The sequence below is a fragment of the Juglans regia genome, chromosome 1, assembly GCF_001411555.2.
Source record: "Juglans regia cultivar Chandler chromosome 1, Walnut 2.0, whole genome shotgun sequence".
Classification (NCBI taxonomy): Eukaryota; Viridiplantae; Streptophyta; class Magnoliopsida; order Fagales; family Juglandaceae; genus Juglans; species Juglans regia.
Window position 1 is genome coordinate 10897433 of NC_049901.1, and position 12429 is coordinate 10909861.

General features: G+C 37.5%; 2 protein-coding genes across 2 annotated transcripts; both read right to left on the reverse strand.

Annotated features, from left to right (window-relative positions):
• Window positions 1-266: 266 nt before the first annotated feature.
• LOC108996103 (geranylgeranyl pyrophosphate synthase, chloroplastic-like) lies at window positions 267-1390 on the reverse strand. The gene has a single exon (XM_018971878.2). It carries the CDS (start codon window positions 1320-1322, stop codon window positions 360-362), a length of 963 nt encoding a protein of 320 aa, XP_018827423.2. The 5' UTR covers window positions 1323-1390; the 3' UTR covers window positions 267-359.
• Window positions 1391-9190: 7800 nt separating this feature from the next.
• Window positions 9191-10548, reverse strand: LOC108996098 (geranylgeranyl pyrophosphate synthase, chloroplastic-like). The gene is made up of 2 exons (XM_035695808.1): window positions 10531-10548; window positions 9191-10459 (listed from the first exon to the last, which is right to left on the reverse strand). Exon 2 carries the CDS (start codon window positions 10243-10245, stop codon window positions 9283-9285), a length of 963 nt encoding a protein of 320 aa, XP_035551701.1. The 5' UTR covers window positions 10246-10459; window positions 10531-10548; the 3' UTR covers window positions 9191-9282.
• Between the last annotated feature and the right edge of the window lie 1881 nt (window positions 10549-12429).

The window sequence follows — 12429 nt, forward strand, 5'->3', positions numbered from 1 at the left end:
GATATTATAAGAATTCTTATATGTATTTCGCCTACGTACGCGTATTCACCCACCCACTCGTTCGTCCCACCATTTGCATTTGCATTTGCATGTAGGTTTGACTTTCTCGGTCCCACCATTTCCGACCACTTGGAAGATTTATTGGACCGTATTACGTATACGAGTCTAAGACATTCTGACTACTTCGTTGTATGATCTTTAAGTGAAAGACAACAAAAACACAAATTCATAATTATATATAAGAATAATACATTTATTTATTTTTATTTTATTTTATTTTTACAGCTAGCTAGCTGCCATTGATGGATCACACAACTACTTAATTTGCTTAGCTACAGCAAAACATGGAAGTAATACTACTAGTTTTGCCTAAGAGCAATGTAATTGGCCAGAGCAAGCAAGGGTTTGGCCTTCTCCGGATCAAACCCAGATAGCCAGCTCTGAGCTTCCTTGTTCAGTTTTTCGGCAAACTCCCTCGACTTCTCGATTCCCATTAGCTTTGGATACGTAGCCTTTCCAGCTACCAAGTCCTTTCCGGCCGTCTTCCCCAGTTCCTCCGACGACTTTGTCACGTCAAGAATGTCGTCGACCACCTGGAATAGCAACCCAATACACCTTGCGAACCTCCTCAACTTCTCTACCTCCTCGTTCGACCCGCCTCCCAGAATCGCTCCCACAACGACTGAACCTTCCAGCAATGCTGCTGTCTTGTGCAGATGAATGAATTCGAGCTGTTCTAACCCCACTTCAGAGACAGGGAGCCCTTCGCAACTCATATCTGCTACCTGCCCAGCAACAAGCCCTTCCGGCCCTATCGACCTGGCTAACTCGCCAATTGCGCGGACGACTCTTGTCAGCGGCACGCCCGCGGTGGAAACTGCTATGTGCTCGAACGCCAAGGCCAGAAGCCCATCTCCGGCAAGAACCGCAACAGCTTCGCCGAAGGCCTTATGGTTCGTTGGCCTTCCTCGGCGGAGCTCATCATTGTCCATGCAAGGAAGATCGTCGTGGATCAGAGACATGGTGTGTATCATCTCGACAGCACATGCAGCGGACATGGACATGGACTCAGACCCGCCAACGAGCTCACAGGCGGCAGTGCATAGGACCGGGCGAACTCGCTTGCCACCGGCCAGAAGGGAGTAGCGCATGGCCTCCTGGATCTTCTGGCCCTCTTTCAGTGGAACGGCGGCGTCTAGAGCTTGGTTGATGGATTTGGCTTTCTGGATCATGTAGGCTTCGAAGTTGAAAGTGGGTTTTGATTCTTGTCCTTCCTCTTTGAGAGTGGTGAGGGTACGTATATGCACACTCGCACAACTCATCTTTATATCAGAAACTTAATTTTACAGAGAGAGAGAGAGAGAGAGAGAGAGAGAGAGAGAGAGAGATCTAGAGAGAGAGAAACTGGCTTTGGTTTCTTTGTAGCAAGAGATTAGAGAGAGAGAGATGATATTGGGGCTATGCCAAATGCACCTAATCTGTATGCCATTGCCATCTTTGCAGTGACACCTATATATAGAGTGAACAGATAACTGATTAATCAGTGGTCTACTAAAAAGGTTAAAAAATGTAAGACTTACAGAGAGGATGGATATAATTATTTTAGTCATGATGAGTTGATCTCCCAAGTCTTCCCCCACCCAATCACATGAATCAAAGTCCCTGCATATAAGGAAATGTAGAGAGAATATTTGACTTCAAAAGCAGGGGGCAGATCAAGGAGGGAGATGATCTTCAGCTTCCATCCACTAGGACCGTTGTTGTTGAAACATATATGCAAGAAAGAAAAAAGAAAACAAACAGACAAACAAAAGTGGGCCGGAGAAAAATAATAAAAACCGGCCAAGTTGAACAAGCTCGATCGATCGATGTAGCTAGCTAGGAACATGCATATATCAGAAGCCCCACCCGTGCTATGCACGTTACACGTACACCCGAAACGAAAGTTCTTAATTTTGAATATTAGAGCAAATAAAAACAAAAATAAAAATTAGAAGTACTCACAGCTTCATGTGCAATATGCTTGGGTCAAAAGTCAGACTTTTTTGTTTTTCTTTTTAATAAAAAAAATCATCTCAATATTGAGACGTGATTTGATGCGCACGTCAAACCGTTTATACTTAACAAGACTCTTTTTGAAGCCATCGCTCACAATCTTGAGCAAGTTTCTTGCAAGTTTGTGTACGAAAAATGGCGGGCAGAGGGAGCACATACACAAATTCAAACCTTGTAATTAAAGGGGGGTGATCGATAGTGCATATATAAATATACTACTGATAAAAGTATCATTTCATGACAGATTATAAAAGAAAGAGTATGAAGAGGATATATGACATCTTCAAAGGGTTTTCACCTTCTCTCTCTTCCTTCTGATGATTCCTATCTTTGTATTATTGCAAAGAAGAAAAATGGAGAATGACATGAGAACTTTTTTTGTACGTTAATTTTATAGTGAATTCGTGAACATCATGATAAACTTTAATGTCAAACCACCTAAATACTAATGGCATCTTATTTATGTCATGATTACATATACATTCCCTCTCATCATGAACATCATGGGCATGCATGCAGCACTATTATTTCATATTTTTGTAGGGAAAAAAACAGATATGGATCGATCATAATGGGACGAGTAATTAATTACGATCTATTATTTGGTGGTTTTAACATTTTTATCATTTCACTATATATATATATATATATATGTAGTTCCTGAAATAAGTTAATATCATGAAGTACTTTCCGGCCTAATGTTGTTCTCTCTCACCAGATATAATTAATGACTTTTATATGTTTATTAGTGTGGTTTTACTACAAGAAAATTATTTATTTGTAACCAGTTATTTCTTGTTAAAATAAATTTATTTTTGTCTTAAATAATTATTACTGTCACAAATAATCCGTCACAAATGCTCAATTTTCTTGTAGTGTTTCCTTTAAATGAAAAATAATGATAGAAATGTTTTGGTTCATAAATAGGGATTAATTGAGAAACAGATAGCTAGGCAGATCAAGTGGATTTAATCCTATAATATTTATTGATACCCACATAAATATTTTGGGCTGGTAGGATTAGATGAACATTAATATTAAGAGAATAACTTCTTACCGGCTGGTCTGCTATCTTCCAAATAACAGCCTTTCGATGAATGAGTGCCAAGTAAGCTTCCCATATTAGCTCTCATGTGTCTACACAGCAGAAAAAAGCCTTCCCCTCTCCTCCCTCCCAAAAATCTTGACAGCTCCCCCTTCCCCACACGGAAACAAAAAGTTTTTCTATATACTACCGGCTCTTGCAACCGTGAGGGAACCACGTCAGCCGATATATTATTTATTTTTTTTAAAAAAAGGGAACGAAAACGAAAACAAAACACAATGAAAACGGAGGAAAAATTGTTGAAAAGGGAAGCTGGAGGTTGTGTCGTTTGGAAGAAGGGGAGAATAGCTATGCTCTGCTCGATCTCTGAACTGGAAGAAGTGATTTCACTGCCTGGGTCTGGGAACTGGAGATCTCATAGTCTGGGTTTGGGACATTTCGATCTCGGGTTTGGGAAGAAAAGCTGGGAAGAGAAGTTTGGCTCTGTTCGATCTCGGGTTTGGAAGAAGGAGAGATCGCCGCCGCCGTCCTCATCGTCTTCGTGTTTGGAAGAGAAAAACTGCTTGAGCTCAGGTCTGGTTTTTTTAATCTATTTTGCTCAAACTCTTCCTTATTTTCTCATTTTGGTTTCTGCAAACTCATACTGGTACTGGTTTGTTTATAGTTTCTGCAAACTCATATTTATTTTCTCATTTTGTTGGTTTTCTTTATGGTTTTGTTTTGCTCTTGATTTATTCATATTGTGTGAAGATTTCATTAAGATGGGTATATATTTTGTGTACATTGTAGTCCTGAAGAAGCATACTCAAGACCACTCTCGCACTGTGTGACTCTATCACCATTAAAGCCAGTCCTCATATTCTCGAGTTATAGGTACAAATTGCAATAGTCCTTTATCAAAAAGATCATTTTTTGTAGGTTTCATTTATGTTGCTATGGTTTATATTGTGATTTGTGATAGTCCATTGTCTAATCTTGCAGTAGATGAAGTTTTCGGATGCATTTACTAAATACAGTTGGGTGACATGTGTCTTGTTTATAGCATGGATGATGAATTCATTGTTCATTAAATTATTGAAAAATGTTGAAATGTATTAATTTTAATATGCAATATAAAAGAGGAATTGAACCTAGCATTATCTTTGTGATAATTAGGCTAAAAGCTAACATTTTTACAGCACTGAACTAAACCTACCTATTGCATTATCTGTTTGATGTGTATGGTTAGAATTGATTGCACTATATATGCTTGGTTGGTTGTATTTGATGTGTATGGTTAGAATTGATGCTAGTTTTGTCTTATTTCATGTGTGTGGGATTACCAGCATGGAAAAAGGAGAAGAACACTCATCTCCGCTAACACCATCTAGTTCAAATCCTCCAAGCGCGGTACGTTATATCATTTTAAAAATTTGTTGGAATGTGTTGAGTTATTTTTATTGACTGATCATATCAACCACATACTTGCTAATTATCATTATTATTTTTTATATTACGACATACCAAAAACTGCTCCAAACCTTTCAAATCACATGCATGGTTGGCATGGACCAGTGCCTGCATGGTCACCAACCTTTATGCCATATCTATATGGATACCAATATCCAAACAACATTCAGGTGGTGATGCAACGATGTTTGTGTCTTTTTTTTATAACTTTGTTTTTTCTATACGTTTAATTGCTTTCATTTTTGTATTTTAAGCATAATGTTGGTTACAAATTCCAATATAGGATGAGACCTTCCATTCCTTTCATCACTAGAAGCTCTGCAACAAGCTCAAGAGTTCGTACAGAGGATCCACCAGATTTTAGGGAAACTAAAGCACCATGTACCTCATCTAGACTTGATGAGGAGAGTAAAAAGGATACACCAGTTTCACGAGAAACCGAGGATGGCAGTGCCGGGGCACCTGAGTGTGTCCAAATGGATGGTGGTGATGAAATTGAGGAACCAAAGTCGGGAACGAAATTTCATTCTTTTGAAGAATTATTGAGCTACTATAAGCAATATGGTAAGAAATGCGGGTTTGGGGTGATGACAAAAAGGAGTGAAAAGGCGGACGATAGGACTATAAGATATGCCACCCTTGCTTGTGCCCATAGTGGGAAGGCCCGGAATAAAACGTTGAATGTTATCAAACCACGTCCGACAGGAAAGACTTAATGTAAGGCAAAAAATATTGAATGTTTTTTTACTTTTTATAATATTGAGAATGTATTTTAGGGACATTTGGCCTTATTGGATATTTTTTGAAGTATTTAATGTATTCCAAGGACTTTGTTGGAAGTATTGAATGTATTTTAGGGACTTTCTTGGAAGTATATCTGTATTCAAGGGACTTTGTTGAAAGTATTGAATGTATTCCAGGGACTTTCTTCGAAGTATTGAATGAAGTCCCTGGAAGTATTGAATGTATTTTAGGGACTTTTGGAAGTATTGAATGTATTTAGGGACTTTTGGTAATATTGAGGAAATATTGAATGTTTTTTTAGGGACATTTGGTAAATATTGAGAATGTATTTTAGAGACATTTTGGCCTTATTGAATCTTTTTTGAAGTATTTAATATATTCCAAGGACTTTTTTGTGTATTGAATGTATTATAGAGACTTTTGGAAATATTGAATGTATTTTAGGGACTTTTGTAGTTCAAGCTAGGAAAATTGTATGGCATGCCCTTTGCACATTCCAACTGGTTGGACTTGGCTGCTCTAGTGCTGCTTCTTATCGCATGCAACATCTTGATAAGAGACCATCATTCAGAAAATAAAAAGTGCCTAAAGCGCAATGTCCTTTCTAATACATAGTGATAATAATGTTTTTTATAAGAGAATAGGAAGTTGTGCAACCTGACCATCATTCATTATTCTTTCTACTCATGCGGCAAACAACCCATTATTCATACTGCAAGTATTTGAGATCACATTTAGTTGGCAAAGAACTCAAAGTTTGAAACAACCAAGTTTTTGCAACCAGAATTGTGGATCAAGAGATGCAAGATGCTTGACCTATAAAAATAATTACAAAAAATTATATTCAAAAGACCTAATTCACCAACCGTAGGGTTCTTATATCTCAAAGAACTTACACATTCTGTATTAAATTGGGACCTTGTCATAATCATATATGAATCAGAATCAGAATCACAAAATTTAATCCAAGGCCATACAAACACTGTTAGTTTAATAATAATGATTTTTAATTACAAACAGTTGCAGTGTGGTAACTACCTATTTATCACAGCATGTCCGAAATCACATAGCTAATACCAAGTAACGCAAAACAATAACTACAAAAGCCCAATACACCCAGAGCAGTGTTAAATAATGCCTTATTTCAGCTTGTTGCTGAAGAAGCTCTTTCTCCTTCTTCAAAACCTCCACATTTCTATTGGATAGCATCATCTCTCTTCTCCATCTCATTCACTTTCATTCGGAACTCAATCTCACTCATTTCGATTTCGTCGAGTATCTTCTCCAGCTCTTTCTCTTTCTTTAACAAAACTCAAGTTAAGAGTTAAAAGCTTTGAAACAGGTAAACCTGCAATTGTGACAAAACTCAAGTTAAGAGTTGAGAAATTAGTTCAACCACTATAAGGAAACTTGAACTAATAAGTAACAACTAACAAATAAATATCTAGCCAATTTCTAAAACAAGTATCTTATACATATATAAAGGTTTAGGTAAATGGGATATACCATACAAACAAGCACCAACGCAGGGGAAAATGTCATTTATTAATAAGAAGCCAGCAAAGGTAACCAAAAAACTACTTTACAAACAACAAATGCTTCCAATAATAGTAAGTGTACAATTCAAACATCAAATGCAATTGCAGATTACTTGACTTAGTTGTTGGACAGGTAATAATGCAGCTCAAAATTGTTTGCAGCAGTACAACCAATCTTCAAGTTCCATCATGCTAAACACCAAACTACCAGATTACCCAGTACTAGATTGATAACTAACAAAGTAGAAAGTTAAATAGATAGAACATGTAATTTGCAGCCAACACCATGTAGTTTTTAGGGTTGACCGATTAGAGTACATAGACAGGACAGGGAAACAATTAACTTCTTATCTCAACAAGACTTACTCATGCAGATAAGGTAATTTACATCACATACTTGCAGAAGAAAGAACATACCAATCATTTTCCAGACAACTGAAACTCAGCACATCGTTTGCTCCTAAATGAAAACAACTACACCAATTTCAGCTATTACTATTTCCTTACTAAATATAATATTCATAACATATATGATAATAGAGAAACATACAACAGATGATAATCGCGATAAATACAACAGAGATGGTAATCGGGATTTAGGGTTAGGATTTTGATATTTAGGGTTAGGGGTTTCGGGATTTAGGGTTAGGGTTTTGGGAGTTAGGGTTAGAGTTAGAGTTTCGGAATTTAGAGTTAGGGTTTCAAAAGAATACCTTGTGCCTCGGAAGATTTGGGGAAGACAAGGGAAAGGCAGAGATTTTAATTTGCTGGAAGACGAATGGGTGACTGGTGCGTCTGTGTTGTCTATGTAAGCTTGAAGGGGAGACGAATGAGTTGTAGAGATGAAGGGGAGACAAAGCAGTTGCAGAGACGATGGGGGGAAATGCCATCATGCTAAATGGATTGAAATGGTTAAAGACCAAAAATCGCTGGAGTGAACCGAATATTCTTGAAATGGAATAGAGGGTATGAACAACATAATGGAGTGAAATCGCTAGAGGGAAAATTGTTGAAGATAAAGGCTCGCTGGAGGAGTGAAATTGTTGAAGAAGAAGGAGAGAGGCAGAGAAGACGAAGAGAAAGACGAAGGAAGATGAAGAGACGAAGTCTGGAGGAGTGAGTTTCGAAACTGAGGGAAAGGGTGAAAGAAAACGGTCTATTTCATTCAAAACGCGTCATTTCACTAGCCACGGGGGCAAGGGTTACCCCGCAGTTACCCAAGGCAGTTGCATATATAGTTTTCGAAAACAAAAGACCCCCTTCTCCTAATACCAGAACCTCCCCTCTCACTCGTGACCTTCCCCCCCTTCTCTCTCTCCCAGTACTATTTGAGATAGGTTCTTTCTCCTTCTCATACCGCAACCACCATGAAAAATGGGTGAAAGAGACTGCCATAGTGGATGGCAGTGGAGACTGCCAAAATGGGTGAAAGAGACTGCCATAGTGGCTGGCCGTTGAGGAGCAAGGAAACTTGCTCTATTTCGAGTGGTTCACAGCATTGGAGAGGATATGGGCTACTCCAGATGGGTGATGGCAACTGGAAAAAAAAAAACAACGGAAACGACGGGAGAAGTCTAAAAATAATATTAAAAAAATTATATTCTAATAATATTTTATTTAATTTTTAACTTTTATTTCATCTCATTTATATAACCAAACAAGACTTTAAGATGTGTAAGTATTGCGCACTTCTTTTAAAAAAAATAAATATAAAATTCACACAAAAATTATTTTTTTAATAATAAATTTCAATTTTTAAAATAAAATACTCAAGACTTTCTCCCCTAAAATTTAACACGTTTAAAAATATTTGACTTAGAAAGTGACTAAATAACGACAAAACTTTTATCTGATTTGAATTAAAAAATCTTTCAACTCATCTAACTTAATCATTATAAATATAAAATATAATAAATAATTTAATTTTTTAAAATTTTCAAATAATAATAATATTAAAATATAATATTTTATTTAAATTTAACTTTTACGTTAATACAAATCATCTCAACTTACCCTCCAAACCTCTGCCCTGGTTGATTTGTTTGCTTAATGGAAGTAATAGGTTAAAGAACATAGCACCCAAAACTTGTGATCAGATATTATATGAATTCTTATACGTATTTCGCCTACGCGTATTCACCCACCCACTCGTTCGTCCCACCATTTGCATTTGCACGTAGGTTTGACTTTCTCGGTCCTACCATTTCCGACCACTTGGAAGATTTATTGGACCGTATTATGTATACCAGTCTAAGACATTCTGACTACTTCGTTCTATGATCTTTATGTGAAAGACAACAAAAACACAAATTCATAATTATATATAAGAATAATACAGTTATTTATTTTTATTTTATTTTATTTTTACAGCTAGCTAGCTGCCATTGATATTGGATCACACAACTACTTAATTTGCTTAATTAGCTACAGCAAAACATGGAAGTAATACTACTAGTTTTGCCTAAGAGCAATGTAATTGGCCAGAGCAAGCAAGGGTTTGGCCTTCTCCGGATCAAACCCAGATAGCCAACTCTGAGCTTCCTTGTTCAGTTTTTCGGCAAAATCCCTCGACTTCTCGATTCCCATTAGCTTCGGATACGTAGCCTTTCCAGCTACCAAGTCCTTTCCGGCCGTCTTCCCCAGTTCCTCCGACGACTTTGTCACGTCAAGAATGTCGTCGACCACCTGGAATAGCAACCCAATACACCTTGCGAACCTCCTCAACTTCTCTACCTCCTCGTTCGACCCGCCTCCCAGAATCGCTCCCACAACGACTGAACCTTCCAGCAATGCTGCTGTCTTGTGCAGATGAATGAATTCGAGCTGTTCTAACCCCACTTCAGAGACAGGGAGCCCTTCGCAACTCATATCTGCTACCTGCCCAGCAACAAGCCCTTCCGGCCCTATCGACCTGGCTAACTCGCCGATTGAGCGGACGACTCTTGTCAGCGGCACGCCCGCGGTGGAAACTGCTATGTGCTCGAACGCCAAGGCCAGAAGCGCATCTCCGGCAAGAACCGCAACAGCTTCGCCGAAGGCCTTGTGGTTCGTTGGCCTTCCTCGGCGGAGCTCATCATTGTCCATGCAAGGAAGATCGTCGTGGATCAGAGACATGGTGTGTATCATCTCGACAGCACATGCAGCGGACATGGACATGGACTCAGACCCACCAACGAGCTCACAGGCGGCAGTGCATAGGACCGGGCGAACTCGCTTGCCACCGGCCAGAAGGGAGTAGCGCATGGCCTCCTGGATCTTCTGGCCCTCTTTCAGTGGAACGGCGGCGTCTAGAGCTTGGTTGATGGATTTGGCTTTCTGGATCATGTAGGCTTCGAAGTTGAAAGTGGGTTTTGATTCTTGTCCTTCCTCTTTGAGAGTGGCGAGGGTACGTATATGCACACTCGCACAACTCATCTTTATATCAGAAACTTAATTTTACAGAGAGAGAGAGAGAGAGAGAGAGAGAGAGGCTTTGGTTTCTTTGTAGCTAGAGATCAGAGAGAGAGATCTAGAGAGAGAGAAACTGGCTTTGGTTTCTTTGTAGCAAGAGATTAGAGAGAGAGAGATGATATTGGGGCTATGCCAAATGCACCTAATCTGTATGCCATTGCCATCTTTGCAGTGACACCTATATATAGAGTGAACAGATAACTGATTAATCAGTGGTCTACTAAAAAGGTTAAAAAATGTAAGACTTACAGAGAGGATGAAACATATGAGTTGATCTCGCAAGTCTTCCCCCACCCAATCACATGAATCAAAGTCAAATATAAGGAAACGTAGAGAGAAGACTTGACTTCAAAATTAGCAAGGGGAAGATCGAGGAGGGAGCTGATCTTCAGCTTCCATCCGCTATGACCGTTGTTGTTGAAATATAAACGCAAGAAAGAAAAAAGAAAACAAACAGACAAACAGAAGTGGGCCGGGGAAAAATAATGAAAACCGGCCGAGTTGAACAAGCTCGATCGATGTAGCTAGCTAGGAACATGCATGCATACATCATGAAGAAGCCCCACCCGGGCTATATATGCACGTTACACACCCGAAACGAAAGTTCTTAATTTAGAATATTAGAGCAAATAAAAACAAAAACAAAAATTAGAAGTACTCACAGCTTCATGTGCAATATTCTTCCGTCAGACTTGGATCTGCATGGTAGGTATATTTTTGAAGCCATCTCTCACAATCTTATCGTGGGAAGTGAGCTCCACTTGAGCAAGTTTCTTGCAAAAGGGCGGGCATGCAGAGGGAGCATATACACAAATTCAACCAGCTTGTAATTAAAGGCCGGGTGATCGATAGTGAAATATATATGGGAAAATGATAGTTGTAGTCGTAAGTGTGTAAATGTCGTGTAGTCATTTAAAAAAAATAAATAAATATAAAATTCACATGAAAAAAATTAATTTTTTAATAATACATTTTATTTTTTTTAAAAATAACTGTATAATATTTATATAATTTACGATTATATGTAATATTATTCTAAATTTATATATATTATATGTACACTACTGATAAAGTAAAAGCCATCATATCATGCCGTACAGATAAAAGAAAGAGTATGAATTGAAGAGGAGATCATATATGACATCTTCAAAGGATTTTCACCTTCTCTCTCTTCCTTCTGATCTCAATCTTTGTATTTTGTACGTTTTTATAGTGAATTTGCGAACATCATGATAGACTTTAATAATGTCAAACCACCTACATACTAGGAATCTTATTTATTTCATGATTATACATGATTTGGCCTCCCATCAACATCAATTTTGAATTATCAGCCCAACTATTAACTGTTATTAAGTAATCTAACGTATGACATCCTTAATATGTGCGGTTTCCTTTAAATGAAAAATAATAATAGAAATCATGTTTTGGTTCATAAATAGGGATTAATTAGGTATCCTCAACCAAGAATAACATATAGACAGATAAAGTGGATCCTATATATAATATTTATTGATACCCACATTATAAATATTTAGGGTAGCATTAGATGAATAATATTAAATTAATGGTGTAAGGAAGTACTTGAGGAAATCTTTTTCTCTCAGAGAGATGATCATATTACATAAGTTTACAAAAGATTAATAGAAATCTTTTCATGATAGTCATAATTAATTCTCAAGTACTAATTTGTGGTCTACTACGTACCATATTGATGATCATGACCATATATATATAGAGACCTTGATATTATATCAACGAAATCTTGCTCTAAGTGGCTCTAGAAAGACGGTAGAATCTCAAAGCTCTTTAGTACCATAACGGCTTTAATTTACTCAGTATTTAAACTAAATGATGTAAACACTTTCATGTTTTATAATAACTGATTGCTCTCCAATTCACTTTTCAATTCATTCATGTTACTTCATTTTGATGCATGAATTTCGAGAGAAAGATTTGGATTTGGGTTTTTAAAATCCAAATCTCTTACTTGGATCACATTTTAGAATCTAGATTTGGATTTACACTGAAGTTAACACAAGCTTTTATGCATTTCAAAATTTTAGATCTGAAATCATGTGGATGTTTGGGGAATGAGATGAAATGAGAATTTTGTGAATAATAGTAAAATGATTTCTGAATAGTAGT

Coding starts and splice junctions, on each gene's coding strand:
- LOC108996103 (XM_018971878.2), bottom strand. CDS start 1,322: ATGAGTTGTGCGAGTGTGCATATACGTACCCTCACCACTCTCAAAGAG.
- LOC108996098 (XM_035695808.1), bottom strand. CDS start 10,245: ATGAGTTGTGCGAGTGTGCATATACGTACCCTCGCCACTCTCAAAGAG.